The sequence below is a fragment of the Myxocyprinus asiaticus genome, chromosome 43, assembly GCF_019703515.2.
Source record: "Myxocyprinus asiaticus isolate MX2 ecotype Aquarium Trade chromosome 43, UBuf_Myxa_2, whole genome shotgun sequence".
NCBI lineage: Eukaryota > Metazoa > Chordata > Actinopteri > Cypriniformes > Catostomidae > Myxocyprinus > Myxocyprinus asiaticus.
The window spans coordinates 576824-604078 of NC_059386.1; the positions used below are offsets into that span (position 1 = coordinate 576824).

General features: G+C 46.1%; 1 protein-coding gene across 4 annotated transcripts in view; it reads right to left on the bottom strand.

The window, feature by feature from the left end:
- LOC127433362 (multiple epidermal growth factor-like domains protein 10) overlaps positions 1-27255 on the bottom strand; it is a 155821-nt gene that overhangs the window by 35751 nt on the left and 92815 nt on the right. For 3 of the 4 annotated variants that reach the window (XM_051685189.1, XM_051685192.1, XM_051685190.1), the window contains 3 exons: positions 18200-18346; positions 17976-18110; positions 13809-13937 (listed from right to left, as the gene is read on the bottom strand). In XM_051685189.1, the coding sequence (XP_051541149.1) occupies positions 13809-13937; positions 17976-18110; positions 18200-18346 (411 nt within the window). The remainder of the gene's footprint in view (positions 1-13808; positions 13938-17975; positions 18111-18199; positions 18347-27255) is intronic. The other variant, XM_051685191.1, reaches the window with a different exon arrangement.

Consider the following 27255-nt stretch of genomic DNA (forward strand, 5'->3'; position numbering starts at 1 on the left):
GGTGACCAGACACACCCCCAGGGAAATTAGCTCCTCAGTCAACAGTCTGAGTGATGGAAGGATTCCAGCTTACCTGGTCTCCTTAAACCTTGTCAAACAAATCCTTAGATCTGCAACTATCTCCATTGTGCTACCTTCACAGATACACATGGCATATAGTTTTGGCATTGAAATTCCAATCCATGTAAATCCTCAGAACCTCAAAATAGGATTTATCCTCAATCTACCGTCATAGGCAGAATATATATAGACTAAAATCTGTATATAATGTTGGTTTTCAGAGAGGTAATGTACACATTCATTGGGTTTGTCAAAACGCAACCCCTTTGTTAGAGAGGTGACTAACTACCTCTGTGGCCAAAGAGCCGAATTCCATGAACAAGTGTCATGATAGCATGTCCATCAAAGATGAAGGAACAGAGACAAAGGTAGAGCGAGCAGGCAGTCGCTGGCTCGTTAACACACCAGCCACCGAAGTCATACGACTGCCATGATACAACCACTAAGCTAAGGCCACTAAACTAAGGCTACCAAACCAAACGGTGTTCTTAATGGTTCCCCAAAGAGCCATCGTGCACACTGACGATATTGTCCCCTCACATCTTCACAAAGGACGCAGAGGCAGCCCTTGCCCCGTTAAGGGAAGTGGGCATTCGCATCCTCAACTATCTCGACGATTGGCTAATCCTAGCTCACTCTTGGGATGTGTTGTGTGCACACAGGGACCTGGTGCTCTCGCACCTCAGCCGACTAGGGCTTCGGGTCAACTGGGGAAAGAGCAAGCTCCTCCTGGTTCAGAGCATCTTTTTTCTTGGCTTGGAGTTGGACTCAGTCTCGTTGACGGCACGCCTCACGAACGAGCGCGCACAGTTGGTGCTGACCTGTTTAAAGGCGTTCAGACAGAAGACAGCGGTTCCAATGAAACTGTTTCAGAGGCTCCTGGGGCATATGGCATCCTCAGCGGTGGCCACTCCGCTCGGGTTGATGCATATGAGACCGCTTCAGCACTGGCTCCAGACTCGATTCCCGAGATGGGCATGGCGCAGTGGGACACATCGCGTGGCCATCATGCCGGTCTGTCACCGCCTCTTCAGCCCTTAGACCGACCTCACATTTCTAAGGGCAGGCGTTCCCCTAGAGCAGGTCTCCAGGCGCGTCGTAGTTATGACAGACGGCTCCAAAATGGGCTAGGGCGCTGTATGCAATGGGCACGCAGCCGCCGGCTCCTGGATGGGCCCGCAGCTGCATTGGCACATCAACTGCCTCGAGTTTCTGGCAATTCTGCTCGCCCTGCAGAGGTTTCGGCTGATCCAGGGTAAGCATGTGTTAGTTTGGACAGACAACATGGCAACGGTAGCATATATCAACCGTAAAGGCAGTCTACGCTCCCGTTGTATGTCACAACTCGCCCACCATCTCCTCCTCTAGAGTCAGCAGCACCTCAAGTCACTGCGAGCCACTCACATCCTGGGTGACCTCAACACTGCATTGGACGTGCTGTCACGGCAGGTTACCTGAGGGTGGAGACTCAGGTGGTCCAGCTGATTTGGAGTCGATTCAGGCAGACACAGGTAGACCTGTCCGCTTCCCAAGAATCCTCCCACTGCCCGCTCTGGTACGCCCTGACCGAGGCACCTCTCGGTACAGATGCGCTGGCACACAGCTGGCCCCGTGGACTTCACAAATATGCGTTTCCCTCAGTGAGCCTACTTGCACAGACCCTGTGCAAGGTCAGGGACGACAAGGAGCAGGTCATCCTGGTAGCACCCTACTGATTATGATTTTCTTTATTTATCACATGTTATACATTTGCACATATACAGTGAAATTCTTCTTCTTCACATATCCCAGCTAGGCTGGGGTCAGAGTGCAGGGTCAGCCATGATACAGCACCCCTGGAGCAGATAGGGTCAAGGGCCTTGCTCAAGGGCCCAACAGTGGCATCTTGGCGGTGCTGGGGCTTGAACCCCCGACCTTCTGATCAGTAACCCAGAGCCTTAACCGCTGAGCTACCACTGCCCCACTGGCCCACCCAGACATGGTTCTTGGACCTCACACTCCTCGCAACAGCCCCCCGGCGAATTCCCCTGAGGAAGGACCTTCTTTCTCAGGGACGGGGCACCATCTGGCACCTGGTCGGGACGCGGAAGACTTAAGTAGCCTACCACCCACGGTGGTAGACATGATCACTCAAGCTAGGGCCCCCTCTACGAGGCGCCTGTATGGCTTGAAGCTAAGTGGTGTTCTTCCCAACGCGAAGACCCCCAGAGATGCGCAGTCGGATCAGTGCTTTCCTTCCTGCAGGAGAGGTTGGAAGGGCGGCTGTCCCCCCCCACCTTGAAGGTGTATGTAGCTGCTACAGCGGCACACCACGACACAGTGGATGGTAAGTTCTTAGGGAAGCACGACCTAATCATCAGGTTCCTGAGAGGCGCCAGGAGGCTGAATCCCTTCAGACTGCACCTCATTCCCTCATGGGACCTCTCTGTAGTTCTTCAGGGTCTACGGAGTGCCCCCTTTGAGCCCCTGCAGTCAGCTGAGCTTAAGGCACTCTCTTTGAAGACTGCCCTCCTGACTGCACTCACTTCCATGAAGAGGGAAGGAGAACTGCAAGCATTCTCTGTCAGCGAAACATGCTTGGAGTTCGGTCCGGGCTACTCTCACGTGATCCTGTGGCCCCGACCGGGCTATGTGCCCAAGGTTCCCACGACCCCTTTTAGGGATCAGGTGGTGAACCTGCAAGTGCTGCCCCAGGAGGAGGCAGACCCAGCCCTGACGTTGCTGTGTCCGGTGTGCGCTTTACGCATCTATTTGGATCGCACGCAGGGCTTTAGAGTCTCTGAGCAGCTCTTTGTCTGCTTTGGTGGACAGCGGAAAGGAAGCGCTGTCTCCAAGCAGAGGATCGCCCACTGGGTCATTGACGCCATAACAATGGCATATCACGCCCAGGACGTGCCGCCCCCGGCAGGGCTATGAGCCCATTCTACCAGGAGTGTGGCGGCCTCCTGGGCCTTGACCGGTGGCGCCTCTCTAACAGACATTTGCAGAGCAGCAGGCTGGGCAACACCCAACACCTTTGCGAGGTTCTACATTCTCCGGGTGAAACCGGTTTCGTCCCGTATAGTGGCAGGCACAAGCAGGTAAGTCCGGGACAGCTGGCCGGGTGTATCGCTTGCACATAGTGCCTTTCACCTCCCCTGAGCTGAGGACGTGCGCTGTTGACTCCCAGTAGTGTTCACAAACTGTGTTCCCTGGATGATTTCCTCCGAGCCCTGTGGCAGATGAGTTTGCGGAGAAACGCTGCCGGCTCAGTACATGTGCTAACTAAGCCCTGTACTGGGGTAGGTGCTCCGCATGTGTTGGTTCCCCATAGGTAACCCCATGTGACATATATTTTCCGCTAATTCGTTTCCTGTTGGTAAACTGCATCTTCCTTGGGCAGAGGCCCCTCTGCCCCAGTCACCATGTTTGTAGAAACTCCTCCCCCGTAGGGTAGGACCTACCATGGGACTTCTCCACATGACATACTTCCGACAAAGCTCGGCAAGACCATGTGACATATTTCCGCTCAAATACCCCCCCCCCCGGGCGGGGTGTGGTCTCCGCGGTGTCTTCCCTGTGGGAGGGACACCCCCCCGATGTAGACCTGGTGGACCCAGTCGGTTAACTCTTTTTTTGGGGAGAGGAAAAAAAAGAGGAAAAGAGGCCACCACTGGGCTAGCCTGTCTCTATCTTTTGGGCAGTCGACTTGTCCCCGAAGGGCCGTTCGACACTCATAACAATGTTGGGGGAAGTTACGTGTCGGCCTGGTGCGCTGGCTACGAGGCACACAATGGTCTGCCCATCACACACCGCCAGTTCACATAACACAGTTCAGCCAGTTGTGGCGTTTCGTATAGGGACCCCTAGTGTCACTACATCGACACAACGTCGAGTGAGTGACAGACAGGGAATGTCCTGGTTACTTGCGTAACCTCCGTTCCTTGATGGAGGGAATGAGACATTGTGTCCCTCCTGCCACAATGCTGGACTATCCGCTGAAATGGCCGGGACCTTTTCTCGGCTCCTCTGCACAAAACCTGAATGAGTGTTTGCATACCAGCTCCTTTTATACCCGTATGTTCGGGGGAGTGGTAAGCAAATACCACTTGCCAATTTTCATTAGCCTTTTATCAAAGACCAGAGGTGTTTCAGGCTCCCAAGAGTGACCCCTAGTGTCACTACATTGACACAATGTCTCGTTCCCTCCATCAGGGAACGGAGGTTACGCAAGTAACCAGGACATTTTTCTCGATTGTTAACACACAAAAATTGGTAGTGTAAGCCATCCTCATGAAACAATTTTGCCAATTCCCAGCAGAAAGACCATGTACCCCAGTCTATAAACACTATTTACCCTTTTTGCCACTTTTCTGTGGTCCATTCACACTTCTTTGCAAAAGTCTAAACACACCTCTCACTTTAAGACACAATTGTCTGTTCAATAAGTAAACTCAAACCAGCGCAATTCAAACACCCTTAACAAACAGTTGTCCATGTGAAAGCATTAGCGACCAAAATTACTCAAGCAATCAGGATATTGGAATGAATAAAAAGGGCAACAGGTAAGCTCACCTGTGTTTCGGATTCATGGATGCAAACATCAGAGAATGAGGCAAAGGTATGGTAAGAATGAGAGGAGGTGGACAAGGGAGAGGCAGAGGAAGAGGAAGAAGAACAACAATCACAGATGAGATCCGTGCTACTGTAGTGGACCAATATGACAGTGAGGGAAGCTGAGCTGAGAGTACAGCCAAACCTGAGCCGTTTCAGTGTTGCATCGATTGTCCGGACTTTCAGGGATGAAAACAGGTACCATACTATGAAGCTGTACTTTTATGTACTATACGTACCATGAAACTATATGCATTACAGTAGCAGAAGCAGACAATACAAGAAAATGACATGAAGTTGAGGATTCATATTGTCAATAATGTGTGACAATGTCAAACACTGTTGTTTGTTTGCAGAATTGAAAGGCAACCAGTTGTTGGTGGTAGACCAAGCATTTTTTCTAAGCCCAAATCAACACCATCGTGAACATGGTTGTGGTAAACAACCTCATACGCCTCAGAGAAATCCAGGCAAGAATTATTGAAGACAATGACATTTTCCAACATATAGAGAGAGTCAGCATTTCAACAATTGATCGCATCCTTCGGTGCAACCATATGCGCATGAAACAAGTGTACCGTGTTCTATCTGAGAGGAACTCGGAGAGAGTGAAAGAGCTGCATTTCCAATATGTCCAGGTATGTGTTTACATGTATTCCATAATTTGGGTGTAAATATCAACTACACAACTTACATGTTGTGATATAGTTTTCTTGGCATACTGTAACAATACTGGATTGGCTGCATTGAAATGTAATGTAATCAAAATCTCATACAGACAATACTCCAGCTTGATGCCAGTGACACCTTGCATGAGTTCATCTTTGTGGATGAGGCAGGATTCAACCTCACAAAGTGAAGATGAAGAGGGCACAACATTATTGGCCAACGTGCTCTTGTGGACGTCCCTGGCCAGCGTGGGGGTAACGTTACACTTTGTGCAGCCATCAGCAAACATGGACTCCGTCACCTCCATGCTACTCTTGGCCCATATAACACTCAATGTCTTCTGACTTTTCTGGATGGCCTATGGGAAGCTCTTTTCCTACATGCCCAGAGAGAAGTGCAGCCTTGTTATGTTGTTGTTTGGGACAATGTACGTTTCCACCATGCTGTTCTGGTCCAGAACTGGTTCATGAATGATCCAAGATTCAAAAATGTGTTCCTCCCACCATACTCCCCTTTTCTCAATCAGACAGAGGACTTCTTCTCAGCATGGCGGTGGAACATCTATGACAGAAATCCCTATGTACAGAACAACCTTCTCCAAGCCATGGAGGAAGCTTGTGGGGACATTGCTGTGGAGTCATATCAGGGATGGCTCAGGCATTCCAGGGCATTTTCCCCCCACTGTTTGGCTAGGGAAAACATAGCCTGTGATGTTAATGAAAATCTCTGGCCTGACCCTGGTCGGAGACAGGATGCTGACCCAGAATGAACTGTTATTGCTATTACAATACTGTAGCATACTCTAACCCTTTTACCTAGGTGAAAATGCTCTATGTTTCTTTCCTTGTTTTCTTAGCCTTCTTTGTTTTCCGCAAATTCCATTTTGGCAAATTTGTGTTGGTGACTTACAGTACATTACTGTGACCACTACAGTGACAAGCATGATTGTTCAACAAGCAATTGCAATACTGTACTGCAGAATGTTTGAATGGAAAATAAACATCCTGTAAGATTGTAGTACACAATTGATTGTACACAATTGTAGTATTTGTGTGATTGTATGATTCACATCATGTCAAACTCATGGGTGGAACATATCTGAAATTCAGGGACACATTATAGTTCTATCAGGAAGACTCGCAGACTTGAGTGAAATTTAAGATGACATTTGTTTCTGAATATAAAACAGAAATGTAATGTCTCTCTTTGTCGTAAGCCCCGTCTGGCAGTCCGAAGAAGTTGTACTCGGAACCGTCAAATCCTGCCGGAGATAGGGGGCAGGGGCGAGGAGCCTACCCCCGTGCAGAACGGGACTCAACTGGTGGTGGTGGGGTGGTGGAGGTTGCTGTGTTAGCACACTGAAATAGCAATGTGAAAGATTGTGAGCAGACTTATAAAGCATTGGCTTACATGTGATTGGCTAGGAGTTACCTAGCTGGTGCGATGTACAGCTGCTAGTCTTCCCGCTAGAACTGCGCTGTGCTTACATTTATTGGTTCATGAAAACCTTTTTATAATAGTTTTTCAATTCCTCCCAGCAGTGTGTAAAGGGTATTCAGAAGGTTGATTGTATTTGATGGTTTTGTGTGTAATTTGAATGCGAAGTTTGGTTTCTATGACAGATAATATGGTTTTGACTACAATGTTTACTTTTGTGTCAAAAGTCAAGGGTTTGGCCAAAATGGTGCGAGTATCAAGACATGTGCTTAAGGTTTTGAGAAAACATAGTACACATTCAAGAAATGTGTTAGCAATCGAGAAAAACTCTAAATTCCATAATCAATGTGTCAAATGTTCATCATCACATGGATGCATTTTTACACCACTACTGTTATTTTAGGTGGGTGTGCAAGCTGATGTTTTTTGGGTGGCATTTGCACCACCTGGCACACCCGTGGCTATGCCACTGGAATAAAGCAAAGTCTTTAGCAGAAATCTGAAACTACCACCAGGTTTTCAGAACACACTTAAACCTCACAGCTGTTCGGGTCATTTTTGACCTGTTTAAGAGTTAAAAACAGTAAAAAAAACTAATCTTAATCTTGTATTTGGTCAAATGGATTTGGATTCTCTACAACAATTAATACATTAATTAGTAAAACAAAAATGTATTGCATTTATGATACTTGATTATATATATATGCATGTGGTGTTTTGGATGGTTACTAGGGTGTTGCTAGGTGTTGACAGGGTATTCCTAAATGGTTACTAGATGGTTGTTTACTGGCCCAAGATAAAAAAGATTATCACCATAGGTGCGTCCCAAACCGCACATTCCTGCACTATTCTACACCATTTTGTAATGTAAATGATACGTTTACACTGAAAATGCAGCAAAAAGAAGTGTACTTTAAGTACCCCGGATGATGCACTTTTTCAACCGTGTTGGACACTTCATGCACTCAGCACACGTGGCTTGCCGTACATAGCGGAAGGGGTGGAGTTACTTGGCTGCACTGCTGGTCTGACAAAACAGTTGTAAATAAACTTCAGTGGATACAACACCTTACAAATGTGAGTTAAATGCTTTACCATCACCCCAAGCTGTGTGAATTTGTATGTTGTTTGAGATAAAAGTATGGAACTGAGATTAACGCGCTTAAGCTAGTGGCAACACATCACGTGCGCTTGAAACGTCAATTTCGTCAGCTGTTACATGGCGAAAGCTTCCGTGTAGTAAAAATCCATTAAGTGTTTCATTTGGGACGATACTATGAAAATTCATACACTTCATGGCTGAGTGTATAGTATATTTTATAAGTACATAGTGTATGGTGTGTCGTTTGGGACACAGCTGAATTCTCCATGATGTCCTGATCCCTAGATATGTGTGAGGACCTTTTCAATAGAAGTCTATAGGATGTTTTGAAAATGTTTCATCTGCCATCCGGACATCTGTATTCCGAAATAAAATCTTTCAGAATATAAACAATGATTCTGTATTTGTTACAGATACAAACAGATACAAGGGTTTACTGTATATCTACTGAAAAAGAATAGTAACACCACCAGATAGAATGCTATAAAAGCCTGTGTTCAGTGTGAAAAACAAGCCTATGGCAATGTAGGCAATGTTAATTTTTATAATTAAAATGGAGGTGTGCTGTTCCCTATCTGTCACTCACTCGACGTTGTGTCAATGTAGTGACACTAGGGGTCACTCTTGGGAGCCCGAGACACCTCTGGTCTTTGATAAAAGGCCAATGAAAATTGGCAAGTGGTATTTGCATGCCACTCCCCTGGACATACGGGTATAAAAGGAGCTGGTATGCAACCACTCATTCAGATTTTTCTCTTCGGAGCCGAACAGTCATGCTCACTGAGCTGAATTCTCATGACTGTTCATTCACCTCTGCTGGATCTGATGGCGCATTTCAGCGGCTTCTCCCTCCTCTGCACTGGTGCACTGCAGAGAACGCCCCTGGGCACTTCGGCAGAAAAAAGAGAGTATATTTTCCTGAAAGAATATATTTCTCTAAAAGAGCGGCACACATGGAACGTCTAATTAAAGACGCGTCTTTTTAAAGATGCCTTTCCGATTGTGTGTTATTCCTGGTTGGGGTCGTTACCTCTCAACTTCAGATGGTCACGATCACTGTCTTTCATGTCTGGGCGCGACCCACATGGAGGCAGTGTTCGTGGATGATTCATGTTGCGAGAACTGCGAGAACATGACCATGGAAACGTTGCGGTCGCGGGAACGATTGCCCAGTCACAGGCTGATGCAGAGATGATGGACATGCTTTCCCAGGCGGCCGTGAGCGTCGGGCTAGAGTGGAACCCTCCGCTCTCCCCTGAACCCTTGCGTCTCGATGACTGGTCCTGGGCTCGCGGCGCCGCTCAAAGCAGCCGCACCCCGCTCCAGTGCCTTTCTTCCCGGAAGTGCACGAGGAGCTGACAAAGTTGTGGAAGGCACCTTTTACTGCCCGGTCCCGATTTCTCAGTTCCCCTACCCTCACTACCCTTGATGGCGGGGCGGCCAGGGGCTATATGGTGATTCCCCTGGTGGATGAGGCGCTCGTGGTGCACCTATGCCCACAGAGTGCCGCCACCTGGCACGGACGCCCAAAGCTCCCGTCCAAGCCCTGTAGGTTCACGTCATCCCTGACGGCCAAAGCCTACAGCGCTGCTGGACATGCCACCTCTGCCCTGCACGCCATGGCTCTCCTGCAGGTCCACCAAGCCAAGGTGCTAATAGAACCACACGAGGGTATTTCCGTCCCAGATCTGATGCAGGAACTGCGCTCAGCGACCGACCTCGCTCTCCGAGCGATGAAGGTCATGGCCTGGTGTCTCGGGCGGACGATGTCCACATTAGTGGTCCAGGAGCACCACCTTTGGCTCAACCTGGTTGAGATGGGTGAGGCCGACAAGATCGTTCCTTGCTGCCCCAATCTCCCAGGCTGGCCTATTCGGCGACACCGTCGAGGACTTTGCCCAGCAGTTCTCAACGGTGAAGCAGCAGACGGAGGCTATCCGGCATATTCTGCCCCGGCGCGGCTCAAGATCCCGCACCCCGTCTGCTAGTCGCCAAGGGCACCCCCCTGTGGTGACTGCAACGTCTCCGCCGCAGCCCGCCCCTTCGGCCCAGCCCCGGCGTGGAGCCCACTGCAGGAAGCAGACACCACCTGTCTCACGGCCGGCCACTAAGAACCCACGAAAGGCTTCAAAGCGCCCCTGAGACGGGTGACCCAGGGTCGACAAAACCCACTGCCTTGGAGCTGGTAAGAAGACCACTCCATCCCCCAGTGGAGGGCCGGGTGGAGAATCTTTTGTTGCCTTTTCATTTGATTTCGCCGCATGCCCAAGTGGCTGCGGTATCCAACAGTTCAGCAAAAGAGCGGTTTCCTCCTTCCCTGGGTCATATACCCAGTGTGCACGGTCGTCATCACGACCACCGTCCACCTTTCTTCCCTTGCACGATTGGTGCTCCAGCGGTGGTCTCCCCACCCCTGCATGCCCAGCTGTGGCACACATCCACCCTGATGTGACAGTCTCCACGGGTTGCGAGGATAGGCCTCTTCCTCCCCCGTCCCAGGCTGTTCCGGGGGTGGTCACAAGGAGCCAGGTAAGTGCTTTGATGTCCCTAGACTCAGCACGGCCATGGCAGGGTGTGTCACCTCGAGCTCCACCCCGCCGCGAGGCCCCACCTGCCGGTACGTCCGACTACGTTGTCCCTTTGGTCCCCCTCACGTGGAACTTGGATGCATGGCTTGCGCTTTCCAATTCCGTCGCATGGCTGGTCCGGACCGTCCGAATCGGCTACATGATTCATTTCGCCAGGTGTCCGCCCAGGTTCAGCGGTATCCACTTCACCTTGGTGAAGGACGAAAACACTGCTACCTTGCGCGTGGAGATCGCCACTCTCCTACGAAAGGGTGCGATAGAACCTGTCCCTCCAGCCGAGATGAAGAAAGGGTTTTACAGCCCCTACTTCATCGTACCAAAAAAAGGCGGTGGGTTGCGGCCAATCTTGGATCTGCGAGTACTGAACCGGGCTTTACACAGATTCCAATTCAAGATGCAGGAAAACACAAAAACGCATTCTGGCGAGTGTCCGGCATCAAGATTGGTTCGTGGCGGTAGACTTGAAGGACACGTACTTTCACGTCTTGATTCTACCTCAACACAGATCCTTCCTGCGGTTTGCATTCGAGGGTCAGGCGTATCAGTACAAGGTCCTCCCTTTCGGCCTGTCCTTGTCCCTTCACGTCTTCATGGAGGTCGCGGAGGCAGCTCTTTCCCCGTTAAGGGAAGTGGGCATTCGCATTCTCAACTATCTCGACGATTGGCTAATCCCAGCTCACTCTCAGGACATGTTGTGTGCCCACAGGGACTTGGTGCTCTCGCACCCTGACCGAGGCACCTCTCAGCATAGATGTGCTGGCACACAGCTGGCCTCCTGGCCTATGCAAATATGCATTTCCCCCAGTGCTTGCACAGACTCTGTGCAAGGTCAGGGAGGACGAGGAGCAGGTCGTCCTGGTAGCACCCTACTGGCCCACCCAGACATGGTTCTCGAACCTCACGCTCCTCGCGACAGCCCCCCCCGGCGAATTCCCCTGAGGAAGGACCTTCTTTCTCAGGGATGGGGCACCATCTGGCACCTGCGACCAGACCTCTGGAATCTCCATGTCCGGCCCCTGGACGGGACACGGTGGTAGACACGATCACTCAGGCTAGGACCCCCTCTACAAGGCGCCTATATGCCTTTAAGTGGCATCTGTTCGCTAAGTGGTGTTCTTCCTGACGGGAAGACCCCCAGAGATGTGCAGTCGGATCGGTGCTTTCCTTCCTGCAGGAGAGGTTGGAAGGACGGCTGTCCCCTTCCACCTTGAAGGTGTACGTTGCTGCTATAGCAGCATACCACGACACAGTGGATGGTAAGTCCTTAGGGAAGCACGACCTGATCATCAGGTTCTGAGGGGCACCTCTCCAGGCCGCGCCTCATTCCCTCATGGGACCTCTCTGTAGTTCTTCAGGGTCTACAGAGAGCCCCCTTTGAGCCTTTACAGTCAGCTGAGCTTAAGGCACTCTCCTTGAAGACTGCCCTCCTGACTGCGCTCACTTCCATCAAGAGGGTAGGAGACCTGCAAGCGTTCTCTGTCAGCGAAACGTGCCTGGAGTTCAGTCCATGCTACTCTCACGTGATCTTGAGACCCCAACCGGGCTATGTGCCCAAGGTTCCCATGACCCCTTTTAGGGACCAGGTAGTGAACCTGCGAGCGCTGCCCCAGGAGGAGGCAGACCCAGCCCTGTCATTGCTGTTTCCGGTGCACGCTTTACACATCTATTGGACCGCACACAGAGCTTTAGGATCTCTAAGCAGCTCTTTGTCTGCTTTGGTGCACAGCAGAAAGGAAGCACTGTCTCCAAGCAGAGGATCGCCCACTGGCTCATTGACACAATAGCTATGGCATATCACGCCCAGGACGTGCCACCCCCGGTAGGGCTATGAGCCCATTCTACCAAGGGTGTAGCGGCCTCCTGGGCCCTGGCCAGGGGTGCATTTCTAACAGACATTTGCTGAGCAGTGGGCTGGGCTACACCCAACACCTTTGCAAGGTTCTACAACCTCCGGGTGGAACCGGTTTCATCCCAGGTAGTGGCACGCAATACAAGCAGATAAGCCCGGGATAGCCTGGGTGGGTGTATTGCTTGCACATAGCGCCTTTCACCTCCTCTTAGCTGAAGACATGCACCATTAATTCCCAGTAGTGTTCACAAACTATGTTCCCTGGTTGACTTCCTCCGAGCCCTGTGGCAGTCGAGTTTTCAGAGAGACTCGCTGCCGGCCCAGTACACATGCTAGGTGCTCTGCATGTGGCGGTTCCCTGTAAGGTAACCCCATGCGATGTATATCTTCCGCTAATTCGTTTCCCTGTTGGCAAACTGCATCTTCCTTGGGCAAAGCCCCCTCTGCCACAGTCTCCATGTTTGTAGTAACTCCTCCCCCATTGGGTAGGATCTACCATGAGACTTCTCCACATGGTCGGCAAGATGAACTAAATATCCCCCCCTCTCTTTGGTCGAGGTGTGGTCTCCGCGGTGTCCTCCCCTTGGGAGGGACACCCCCCAACTAGACCTGGCGGCCCAGTCGGATAATCCCCCTTGTTTTTAGGGAGTGGAAAAAAAGAAGGGGAAAAGAGGCCACGACTGGGTTAGCCTGTCTCTATCTTTTGGGTAGTCGACTTGGCCCCAAAGGGCCGTTCGACATTCATAACTATGTTGGGGGAGGTTATGTATCGGCCTGGTGCACTGGCTACGAGGCACACAGTTGTCTGCCCGTCACACACCGCCAGTTCATGTAACACAGTTCAGCCAGTTGTGGTGTTTTGTATAGGGACCCCTAGTGTCACTACATCGACACAACGTCGAGTGAGTGACAGATAGGGAACGTCCTGTTTACTTGCGTAACCTCCATTCCCTGATGGCGGGAACGAGACGTTGTGTCCCACCTGCCACAATGCTGAACTACCCCTTGAAATGGCTGGACCTTGTCTCGGCTCCTCAGCATAAAACCTGAATGAGTGGTTGCATACCAGCTCCTTTTATACCCGTATGTCCGGGGGAGTGGCATGCAAATACCACTCGCCAATTTTCATTGGCCTTTTATCAAAGACCAGAGGTGTCTCGGGCTTCCAAGAGTGACCCCTAGTGTCACTACATCGACACAATGTCTCGTTCCCTCCATCAGGGAACGGAGGTTACGCAAGTAACTAGGACTAACTCTACCAAGCCTTTTCTGACCCAAACAGAATTTTCTTACAAAACAGAAAGGTTAAATGAGAGAAACTGTCCAAATATGAACAATGTCCTCAGAAACAACCCCTTGAAGAGAAAACACTGAGTCACACCTGGAGTCTGATGACCTGAAACCTAAGGAGATTACTTTATAATATGATGAGCTGAGCTAAAGTTGAGTCTTTGGGTTTGGGTTAGTTTAGGGGTTAGGAAGAGCATCAGTATAAGTGTGGTTAACTCACGCTGTGAACAGTCACTGCCGATCCAGCCGGGATAACACTGACACGAGCCGTCAATGGGGTTACATGTGCCATTATTAGTGCAACTGCAACCCCATGCACAGTTCTTACCGAACCTGCCACTGGGACACACTGCATACACACGAGAGAGATCAGACAGACAGATCATGATATAACTGCTCAAAAGTACAAAAACGCAGCTAACATTTACACTGTGAAGTGTGATTTACAACTGTGAGTGTGAACTATCAATAGTGGAAGGATGTAAACACCGAGAAATGTAACAAAAATTACAAAAAGAAAAAATGCTGTGTATGGAAAACAACACATCAGAGAATCCATTTAACACAGTATCGTCACAATGACACGACAAGCAAGAAAAACATCTCTTACATGACATTTGAGCTCTTTTCCAAAACTTAGTGAGCAGGCAGCATTTTAAGGCATCATAGATGCAACCAAAAATAAAGGAAATCAAAAGGTAGGCAACTTAATTATGCTAACTCCTAATATAACTCAGGCAGCATCACGTGTATCCTTTGAGCATAAGGAAATCCCAGAATGCATTATAACAAGCTTATGAAAAATTAAATTCAAGATGGCGGACGAACCGAGAAATGTTCATTATAAATAAACGCAAATTTTATTCAGTAATGATTGAGAAATATTTCAATCTAATTAAAAATGAACTGTTACCCAGTATTTGTGTGCTGTGTATTTTAATGCTTATGAGAGTATCATACCAATTAAAGAAAGGTGTCTGAAGGGAGTCGCACACTGGACATGTCAGCATCCTTAAATTCGAAACAGTTGTTTTCTATGAATGTATTCGCACCAGCTACGACTAAAGACTGTTCAAAATTCTGCTGTGCCACTGAGTGCCACACATAGTTTTTCTTGAATTATAATTAATTAGACCCAAATCATAATCAAGGGACATATATTATCAACTTAGCTAGAAGATACAATATGGATAGGCAATTTTTCAATAACAAATCTATCTATTTGTTTTGACAACTTGAATTAAGCCTTGTCTACATAGACATAGATAATACATAGATAAGTTATAAACGTCATCCTTTCTAATCTTTCAGTTTGTGCAGTTCCACTGGTTTTATACATTAACCTGCAAAATTATTGACGTCACTTTGTTCAATCTTTAAGCCCAAAAACCTTTGTACTGTATGTACTGTAGATTTACTAGCAATGTCCTGTAGATTTGTTTTGGGCTGCCACCTATATGCACAGATGCATTCTGTGTGTGATACCTGTGCTTGTCAAAACCGCAATGCAGTCCGGTGTGTGACCAGCTTGACTTGTCAACCGTTAGCTTAAGCTGGCGTTACACTAGCCGACACCAAACAACTTGATTTTGGCGGATGATGTCACATTTTCTGACTGTTTTGCGGAGATCTCGAAAGTGTGACACAATTGCCGATTCAGTATGGTGGACGGGTGACATACATACTGACCCTTTCCAATTCCCTGTCATGTGGAGTTTGGCTAAATAACAATATGAGTACTGTGTGAACATAAAGGATTTTAACAGTGATTTATAATATGATAAATTTAGTAACTTTACCTTGTGAATGGGTCTCATTCATGAAACACGAGCAGAATTTTTTTTTGTGTAAATCCTTCGTAAAGCCGTTCTGACGTAAATTCTTGGATTAATGAAATTTTTCGTATTTTCAAAACATTAGTTGGTATGAACAAAATTTACACCTGCTCCCAACCACGTGTAAATTGTGTGTAAGACATCTGAACATGTCTTCTTTCAGGCAAACTGCCATAACTACGTTTTGATAAAAGTTAAATTTATTAAGTCATGAAATAAATTTACTAATAATTAAATGTGTGAAATTAAATAAAAAAATAAATACAAAAAAATTAGTAAAAAAAAAGAAAACCTTTGTTTTCTTTTTAAACCCTAGCCTATACATATTTAGAAATGTTTCTTTACTCTTTGAATTTTTTTTTTTTAAAGTATAATTTTTTCCCAAATCTACTTATCATTTTTCCAGCAGAAGTGCAAAAATGAATGCCCTCTAATGTGAATGGTTGGACAGTTTTATTTATTTGATGAGCTCTTTAATATAGGTTTCATAATTTAGTACAGGCATCAGTAAATCGCGTTCAGTTGATAATGTATGGTCAATGCAAATGCTTTTAAATCCATAAATAAACAGGAGCCCCCCTCAAGGCTTGCCAAAAGGATTTATGTTCAACAAAAACAGACATTTCTGTCTCAGCTTTCTGATTTTATAAGTAATTTTAGTGTAGGAGAACTCCAGAAAAAGGCTTGGTGACAGAATCACTATTACAGTTGGCATATGTGATGATATGCAGCTTGAGTGTAATCGCTGATAAAAAAAATAAATAGCTGAATTTCCTGAAAATTGCTGGAAAAATCCGTTAGTGTGATGCTGGCTTTAGCAATATATTTATGACAAACTCTATTGGAGTCAAGTCCCTCATGAGGAGCGCTATTTGTGCGGTACGTACATTGCTGCATATGCTTTCCAAATAAGTCACTTATGAGGATCCATCTCTGTTAGGATACTGCTTTAGAAGGCAGGAAGTAGGCACCAAGGAAGCTCACTAGGTTTTGGAACAGACCCAATCAGTTGGTTTCTTTTTCTGTGATGTCATGCTGGGTAGCCCCGCCCAATGTGAACGCTTATTGGGCTAATTTCCCGCTACACATTACTGTATATTAAAAATTAAATATATTCTGATTGGTTGTGATTGTGCCATGTCGTGCAGCAGTTTTGTGTTCAATGAGGACAGACCAATACTTATCTCAAGGCATCTGGTTAGGAGGACACAATGTAATACCTGCAGCTCCCTGATACACTATATTGCCAAAAGTATTCGCTCACCCATCCAAATAATTGAATTCAGGTGTTCCAATCACTTCCATGGCCACAGGTGTATAAAATGAAGCACCTAGGCATGCAGACTGCTTCTACAAATATTTGTGAAAGAATGGGCCGCTCTCAGGAGCTCAGTGAATTCCAGCGTGGTACTGTGATAGGATGCCACCTGTGCAACAAGTCCAGTCGTGAAATTTCCTCGCTACTAAATATTCCACAGTCAACTGTCAGTGGTATTATAACAAAGTGGAAGCGATTGGGAATGACAGCAACTCAGCCACGAAGTGGTAGGCCACGTAAAATGACAGAGCGGGGTCAGCGGATGCTGAGGCGCATAGTGCCAACTTTCTGCAGAGTCAATCGCTACAGACCTCTAAAGTTCATGTGACCTTCAGATTAGCTCAAGAACAGTGCGTAGAGAGCTTCATGGAATGGGTTTCCATGGCCGAGCAGCTGCATCCAAGCCATACATCACCAAGTGCAATGCAAAGCGTCGGATGCAGTGGTGTAAAGCACGCCGCCACTGGACTGTAGAGCAGTGGAGACGCGTTCTCTGGAGTGACGAATCACGCTTCTCCATCTGGCAATCTGATGGACGAGTCTGGGTTTGGTGGTTGCCAGGAGAACGGTACTTGTCTGACTGCATTGTGCCAACTGTGAAGTTTGGTGGAGGGGGATTATGGTGTGGGGTTGTTTTTCAGGAGCTGGGCTTGGCCCCTTAGTTCCAGTGAAAGGAACTCTGAATGCTTCAGCATACCAAGAGATTTTGGACAATTCCATGCTCCCAACTTTGTGGGAACAGTTTGGGGATGGCCCCTTCCTGTTCCAACATGACTGCGCACCAGTGCACAAAGCAAGGTCCATAAAGACATGGATGAGCGAGTTTGGTGTGGAAGAACTTGACTGGCCTGCACAGAGTCCTGACCTCAACCCGATAGAGCACCTTTGGGATGAATTAGAGCGAAGACTGCAAGCCAGGCCTTCTCGTCCAACATCAGTGTCTGACCTCACAAATGCGCTTCTGGAAGAATGGTCAAAAATTCCCATAAACACACTCCTAAACCTTGTGGAAATCCTTCCCAGAAGAGTTGAAGCTGTTATAGCTGCAAAGGGTGGGCCGACGTCATATTAAACCCTATGGATTAGGAATGGGATGTCACTTAAGTTCATATGCGTCTAAAGGCAGATGAGCGAATACTTTTGGCAATATAGTGTATGTAAGAAACCTGAGCAGGTGACATTGTTATCAGTGAGACAGACAGATTTGAGAGTAAATGAGACAGAACTGTCTTGCCTTCGTTGCAGAGCGGCCCTTTAAACCCCGGCAGACAGTCACACTGGCCGCTCACATGGTGACAGGGGCCGTTGCTATGGACACACTGCGGACACGCCTGACTACAGCGATGGCCAAAGAAACCTGGAGAACAGACTGAGACAACAACAGGAGAAATGAGACAACAGATGTTTTAAAGGGGCCATGAATCAACATGGACAAAGAAAGATAGATGTGATACTCACTGCGCTGGCAGGTGTTTCCTCTGAATCCAGGTGCGCACTCACACGCCCCCTCATCAGGTGAACACGATGCTCCATTCTTACAGATACAGGACAGAGAGCAGTTGGGCCCCCAGCGGCCTTCAGCACACACACTGTCACAATGAATGCCTGCTCACACACACACACACACACAAAAACATAGTTTAGTGATGAATGTACATGCACTACCAGTTAAAAAGTACACTTCTGTTCCTTCATCCAGGGAACCAGGGTTATCTTCTTAACCCAGACATTCTCTTTCATTAGTCAATTTGATGCTGCGTCAGTAGCTGAACTGTATTGAACTGCCCCATACTGCTGCTTACTGCCGCAGAGAAAAGTGATCAGTAGCCAATTAGGGCAAAACACAAGGGAACTTACGGAGTCTCAATTCTGTTCACAGTCAGCACCTGGGAAACAAGAGTAGAAACATTCAAGTTGTAAAACCTGGCAAAAGTGTGAGGCGATGCCCACCCAGCTGTGACATAAATATCTTCCTGGGCCATGCCTATAGGCCAGGCTCTATGTTCATTGTCAAATGGGCTCTGATAATGAAGATCCTGAAGGAAGTGCAGTACAGAGTGCACAGCGTTGAAGGAGCTCTGCAATGTAAAATTGTGTCAATATCAGATGGCCTTAACCTCTTGCCCTCTCATGGGTGGTGTCCAGTGGCCAAACATGAAGCATTCACTTCTCTGGCTATGGATGCCAGATTGTCCTGCGAGCCTGAGAGAGCAGGTCTACTCTCAGCGGGATCACCCAAGGAGAACTGTCCAACAACGCAACTATGTCTGTGAACCAAAACTGGTTGGGCCAAAGAGGCACAACTAACAGAACGGACTCCCTGTCTTCCGTCACTTTGCACAGCACTTATGCTACAACTTCACAAGAGGGAAGGCATTTCTGCAACCCAAAGGCAATTTGTGTGCCAGAGCATCGATCTCCAAGGGATCCAGAGCCACCAGAGAAAACCAAAGGAGGCAGTGTATTGTTTTCCTCGATGGAAAAGAGGCCCACCTCTGCCCTTCTGAAGATGTCCCACACCCTCTGAACAGCCTGAGGGTGCAGTCACTACTCCCCAGGGTAACATGCCTTGGTAAGAGAGCAAGTTGGCTCTGCAACATGCATCACTCGATTTAACGCGCCAGCCTCAGCATCGCATGCGAGTGCACTTCTCTTTGGTGAATCAAATAAGCAACTACCAAGGTGCCATCCTGATCAGAACCCTTGCTCTTCTGAGTGGAAAGTTTTGTTGGCCAAATAGACCTTCAACAGTTCTAAGTGATTGATGTGCGACAACACATGTGGACCTGCCCAGGTACCAAATTTGGTACATCCATCGCATAGGACTCCTCAGCCTATGACCGACGCATCTGTCATAACCACCTTGAGGTGGGACCCCTGGCCCAGCACCACCCCCTCCTCATAAAATGAGGTTTTTTTCCAAAGCGAGAGGCTCTGCCACATACACCGGGGGACTTACCCAACACTGAAGGGACCTCATGTGAAGCAACCCCAAGGGTGTGACTGTGACTGCAGCAGCCATTAGGCCTAGAATGTGTTGAAACTTTCCAAGTGGCAGGTTCAGCCCGAGCTTGAACAAAGTCGAGTTCTGCTTAAGCTCTATAACTCCGAGATAAACAGCAGTGGGTGGCGGGACAATTGGGAGCACTGGCTTAACAAAAGAAAGGTAATCCAGCAGAGTTTTAAATCTTTTAATTTTAATTCAGAGTTCTAATCCATTTCTCTGTGGCAGACACGTGCTGCTCTGCCCCGGGTGAGGAGGAATCAGGATGTGCGCTGCCCTCGAAAGGCCAATCTTTATGAAGGTAAATCAGTGGCAAAACTCGAGACCTTGCATTGGATTTGAGAACTTGTAAAATAAACATTTTTACTTGTAAGTTGACACTTACACTTTCAGCATCGATGTGAAATCGATGTGTGTGTGTTGAAGTTGAATGTTGCAATCTGCACTCACAGACAATAATTCAAAGCTTGTGTTCTGAATTCACAATTGCAGACAAGTAGTCACAAATGTGTAAAATAACATTCACATAAATACAACTACAGACACAAACTTGTATTACACATTAACTTTTGTTTTTAATTCATTTTCGCAGTACATCCACAAATTGGCACTTACAACCTCTCAAATCTGGCACTGCAACTTTAAATCTTTATGCTTTGACTTTTGCAACTACTTTTGCGTAAAAACCTGTAGCAAAACTCACTTGAGCACTTGTAAATCCTAATGAGAGAGCAAGATCAGTGTTCGGAGGGGAAAGGTGCAATGAAGTTGTTTTATTGGTTGATTGCCTAGCCAATAAATGCCACCGGTGTGGATCATGTTAATTGGGGATGTGTGCATGCACGTGTATAATTTCACTTGCCTTTTCAGCAGATTTGTTCAATGTGAATTGCCAAGGAGCAAAGAAAAGACGTTTTGCACATTATAAAAAATGTTGGTAACATTATTAACCCGCTTTGTTTCATTGATGTCAGTTCTAATTAATTTTACACAGTTTAAGAGCGATTTTAACGGCCTCACATGGCAACATGGTTACCTATGTTAATGTGGAACATTGGTTTAAATGGGAACTGGTGATTACACTTGTCAGAGCAGTAAATCACAAGTGAAATTATTTTATTTGCAAAATTAAAGCATCATAGGCTAAATTGTCTCAATAATTGGCCTCTACACTTAAATTAAATTTATTTATTTATGAAAAATAATATCTTGATATACTGATTGATCTCTTTTCGTTGGTCTAATGGTAGTGTGTCTGCTAACCATGCATACTGACCCGGACTCAAGATGGCGCCGAGTATGGCTGCTGCGTTGCGAGCTCCGACACAACATAGCAATGGTTTGTTTGTTTTGTTTACAATTCTTATGTTTTTTGTCTTGGATGTTGTCTGCCTTATTGTCTACGACAGACAAACACTTTTGGACATTGGTTCAGCGATCTCACACCGAAAACCGGACTTCACATTCCTCAATGCCGACCCGCTGTTTACAAACACGCAAGCGGAGCCCTTTGTCTGGGCAGCACGGCCGCGGAAACGCAGGAGGAAAAGGGGAAACAGAGCCAGCGTTCTCATCAGAGTAAGACGCCGCGCAAATCGACCCCCGCTACCCACTATTCTACTGGCAAATGTTCAGTCTCTGGATAACAAGCTCTGCGAGCTGAAAGCGCGGATCTCTTTCCAACGAGAGATGAGGAATTGCTGCATTATCTGCCTAACAGAAACTTGGATGTCTGCGGAGATTCCAGACTCAGCCATTGAACCCACGGGGTTCTCCATGCTCCGAGCGGACAGAGCGAAAGACCTCTCAGGTAAAACTAGAGGAGGTGGTGTATGTTTTATGATCAACAAATCCTGGTGTGATCAGAGGAACGTACATTCCATCAAGTCTTTCTGTTCTCCTGATCTGGAATTTCTTATGCTTCTGTGTCGAACATTCTGGCTACCGAGGGAATTCACAGCGGTCATTATCACTGCTGTGTACATTCCCCCACAAGCCGACACAGACCGGGCACTCAAGGAACTGTATGGGAGTATAAGTGAGCAGGAAACCACGCACCCTGAGGCCGCGTTCATTGTGACCGGGGACTTTAATAAAGCCAGTTTAAAATCAGTCGCACCAAAATATCACCAGCACATTAGTTTCAACACACGAGGGGACCAGGTTTTGGACCATTGCTACTCTCCGTTCCGGGATGGCTACAAATCCCTCCCCCGCCCACCATTTGGCAAATCGGACCACTCTTCCATTCTGCTTCTGCCCGCTTACAGGCAGAAATTGAAACAGGAAGCACCCACCCTCAGAACGATCCAGTGCTGGTCGGACCAATCAGACTCTATGCTACAGGACTGTTTTGATCACATGGACTGGGAGATGTTCCGGTCCGCCTCTGATGACGACATTGAGCTTTACGCTGATAGCGTAATGTGTTTCATCAGAACGTGCGTAGAGGAAGTGATTCCGACCAGAACTGTACGAATCTATCCGAATCAGAAGCCGTGGATCAATAGCGATGTTCGCGCGGCACTTAATGTGCGGACCTCCGCTTTTAATTCCGGGAACGCGGAGGAGCATAAACAAGCCAGTTATGCCCTCCGAAAAACTATCAAAACAGCAAAACGCCAGTACAGGAGCAAGATTGAAGGACAGTTTAACACCACCAACTCTAGAAGCATGTGGCAGGGAATTAACATCATCACGGACTTTAAAGGGAATAAAAACTCTGCCATGAACACCGCTGCCTCTCTACCGGATGAGCTAAATACTTTTTATGCTCGTTTCGAGGGAAATAACACCACCCTCACGGAGAGAGCTCTCGCGGCTGAAGCTACAGAGTTTAGTTCACTCTCCATCTCTGTAGCGGATGTAACCCGATCCTTCCGACGGGTGAACATCCGTAAAGCCGCTGGCCCAGACGGCATTCCAGGCCGCGCCATCAGAGCGTGCGCGAACCAGCTGGCTGGTGTTTTTACGGACATTTTCAACCTTTCCCTCTCTTTGTCTGTAGTCCCCACATGCTTTAAAACATCCACCATTGTGCCTGTTCCAAAACAATCAAAAATAACTTGTTTAAATGACTGGCGTCCTGTTGCTCTGACCCCCATCATCAGCAAATGCTTTGAGAGACTAATCAGAGATTACATCTGCTCTGTCTTGCCACTCAATCTTGACCCGCTGCAGTTTGCTTACCGCAACAACCGCTCCACTGATGATGCCATTGCATCTACAATACACACTGCTCTCTCCCACCTGGAAAAAAAGAACACTTATGTGAGAATGTTGTTTGTAGACTACAGCTCAGCATTCAACACCATAGTGCCCTCCAAGCTAGATGAGAAACTCCGGGCTCTGGGCTTAAACAGCTCGCTGTGCAGCTGGATACTGGACTTCCTGTCAAGCAGACGCCAGGTGATTAGAATAGGCAGCAACATCTCCTCATCACTGACCCTCAACACTGGAGCCCCACAGGGCTGTGTTCTCAGCCCACTACTGTATTCCCTGTACACACATGACTGTGTGGCAACACATTGCTCCAATGCCATCATTAAGTTTGCTGATGACACGACGGTGGTAGGTCTGATCAATGACAATGATGAAACAGCCTACAGAGAGGAGGTGCACACTCTGACACACTGGTGTCAGGAGCACAACCTCTCCCTCAACGTCAGTAAGACAAAGGAGCTTGTGGTGGACTTCAGAAGAAAAGACAGAGAACACAGTCCCATCAATGGAGCACCAGTGGAGAGAGTCAGCAGCTTCAAGTTCCTGGGTGTCCACATCACTGAGGAACTCACATTGTCCGTCCACACTGAAGTCGTTGTGAAGAAGGCTCATCAGCGCCTCTTCTTCCTGAGACGGCTGAGGAAGTTTGGAATGAACCGCCACATCCTCACACGGTTCTACACCTGCACTGTGGAGAGCATCCTGACTGGCTGTATCTCCACCTGGTACGGCAATAGCACCGCCCACAACCGCAAAGCACTGCAAAGGGTGGTGCGAACTGCCAAACACATCATCGGAGGTGAGCTTCCCTCCCTCCAGGAAATATATACAAGGCGGTGTGTGAAAAAAGCTCGGAGGATCATCAGAGACTCCAGCCACCCGAGCCATGGGCTGTTCTCACTGCTACCATCAGGTAGGCGGTATCGCAGCATCAGGACCCGCACCAGCCGACTCCATGATAGCTTCTTCCCCCAAGCAATCAGACTTCTGAACTCTTGATCTCCCACGATCAAAATACATCAGCCCTGCACTTTATTACTCTTTTATCTCACACCGGACTGTCATAAATTATATTACTGTTATTATATTATGTCTCTCTTAACAACTGACTATCAACCGACAGCCTGAATGTCAATACAGTACAATACTGTACATTCTATATATATATATATATATATATATATATATATACTTTTTATATATATTTTAATTTTTAATTTTTATTGAATAATGTGTATCTATATAGTAAAAAAAAACAAAAAACAAAAAACAAAAACAAAAACAGCATATTGTATACTGTACAGTGTATGTTATTATTTGTATATTGTTGAGTGTAATTATGTGTATAACAGATGTTTAAATTGTGTTGTGTTAATTTGATGTTTTAAATTGAGTGTAATTATGTATAACAGATGTTTAAATTGTGTTGTGTTAATTTGATGTTTTAAGTTGAGTGTAATTATGTGTATAACAGATGCTTAAATTGTGTTGTGTTAATTTGATGTTTTAAGTTGAGTGTAATTATGTATAACAGATGTTTAAATTGTGTTGTGTTAATTTGATGTTATTGTAAATTGGTATATGTCTCATCACTGTCACGACTGCTATGTTGATCGGAACTGCACCCCAGAATTTCACACACCATTGCACTTGTGTATATGGCTGTGTGACAATAAAGTGATTTGATTTGATTTGATTTTGACCTGGGTTCAAATCCCCTGTGAACATCTGTATTTTTATTTACATTGTTATAACAGCATCCTTTACTTTTCAAAGGTTATGTGCATGACAATGTCATATGTTTATAACTACCCATGACACTGCCAAAAGATGATCTTTCAGAACAGTAATTGTTTTTTTTGTTTTTTTGTTTTTTTGTTTTGCCAAATTGGGTGAGAATAAAAGTGAATAAACTCTGTGAAAGCATGAGAAATGTCTTCAGAAAATTAATAATTCTGTTTGTTTGGCAAAATCTTAAGATTTTCAAGTCAAGACATTTTTATTTGTATAGTGCTTTTCACAACACACATCGCTTCAAAGCAGCTTTACAGGAAATCATGCATTAACAAAAACTTAAACTGTAATATCTATAAAGTCTTAGAGTGATCATGTAGTTTAAATATGATTGTAAATTGTGTATAAAAATAAAATAATTAAATAATAATTGTATTTAGAACCCCTGTGAGCAAGCTGAAGGCGAGATGTTGGTTTATGGAGAAAAATAATCTTGGGAGAAACCAGGCTCACTGTGGGGACCAGTTCCCATCTGGCTAAACAACATGAATATAATGACAATATTAGTTATTTATGTGCAGTGCAAGTCATGGTTTGAAATTTGTAAATTAAGCAAGCATTAAGGTCCATTGTTTAAAAAAAAAAAGATTTTTTTTTAACTTTAAGATTAATGACTAATGTCTTTGAAGTCCATCCTGGAATAACTGCAGAAGATCACATTGATGCATTGTCCTTTGTTAGTTGGCTGATGAAGGCTTTTGTTGGCAATCAAATGATAGACTATGTATTCCATTTCAAGAGTGCCGTCCATCAATAGACAAAGGTGATGCAGGCAGAGATTAATGAGGTGCATCGCAGTTCAACCTGTAGGTCATTTTGGTGAGGTTCGGTGGGGTCCATCCTAAGTCCAATGTTCAGGCAGTGGCATATGAAGTAGCCATGTCTTACTGTTGGAGTTGGCATCAGTTCATCCTCTGAAGTCAAAACACTGAAGTGAAGTCTGGCTGGTACTGGCTGTAGTTTGTCGGCATCTTTCAGTGACATGTAGCAGTGGAGTCTGACACCAAGCAGGAACGGAGCTGGATCTGGCTGGCTCTGGTATCCTCGGGATATGAATCCCAAGGTTGAGACGTGGAAACAAAAAAATGTATATTAGCGTAGATGCCATTAAATTGTATGCAGAGTTATAGATCATGATGGATATTTCTGGTTCCGGCAGACCTAACTAAAGCAGCCTAGTTGTGAGTTGAAGGATAAATTAGGTGTATGCCGGGTTAAATAGATGAGTCATTAGTCTAGACTTAAACTGAGTGAGTGTGTCTGTGTTAGGGAGACTATTCCAAAGTTTAGGAGCCAAGTATGAAAAGGATCTACCTCCTTTTGTGGATTTTGATATTCTTGGAATTATTAACAAGCCAGAATTTTGTGATCGTAATGAACATTACGGAATATATACTAAATATTTATTAAAAGGTCACTTAAGTCTATGGAGCTAGATGATTCAAAACCTTGAATGTATGTAGTTAACAGAATTTTAAGATTAATACGAAATTTGATCATATTTCTTGGTTCTAGTCAGCATTCTGGCAGCTGCATTTTGAACCAATTGAAGTTTATTTATTGAACTTCCTGGACATCCTCCCAGTAATGCATTACAATAATCTAGTCTTGAGGTAATGAACGCATTAGATTTTCGGCATCAGCAACAGAGAGCATGTGTCGTAATTTAGCAATATTTCTCAGGTGGAAGAATGCTGTTCTAAAACACTAGAAATTTGATATTCAAAGGACAGATTGTTATCAAATATAACACCTAAGTTCTTTGCTGTAGAAGACGACGTAACAGGAAATTTCTGGCCATCCAATCTTTGATTTAATTGATACACTCTGCTAATTTGGAGAATTGTGAATTTTTGTTGAGTTAAGAAGAAATATCAAGTTGGGTATCATCATGCATAACAGTAGAAACTTATTCCATGATTCCTGATAATATCTCCCAGGGGAAACATGTATAAGAAGAAAAGCAGAGGTCCAAAAACTGATCCCTGTGGCACTCCCTACTTAACTTTTGTTTGATTTGACAATTCCTCGTTTACACATACAAAGCGGTAGCATTCTGATAAATAGGACCTAAACCATGCTAATGCAAGTCCACTAACGCTAACATAATTCTCCAGCCTATTCAAGAGAATGTCGTGATCTATCATGTTGAAGGCAGCACTAAGAACTAAAAGCACTAGAAGAGAAATGCAGCCGTGATCAGATGGTAAGAGCAAGTCATTTGTAACTCTGATAAGTGTAGTCTCTGTACTGTGATGGGGCCTAAATCCTGACTGAAATCTTCATATATTCAATTTATCTGTAGAAATGAACATAGCTGGGAGGACACTACCTTTTCTAGTATTTTCAAAATAAATGGTAGATTTGAAATCGGTCTGTAATTAGCCAGTTCTCTACGATCAAGCTGTGGCTTCTTAATAAGCGGTTTGATAACTGCCATTTTAAAGTTTCTTGGGACATGTCCTAAGGATAGCGAGGAGTTAATAATATTAAT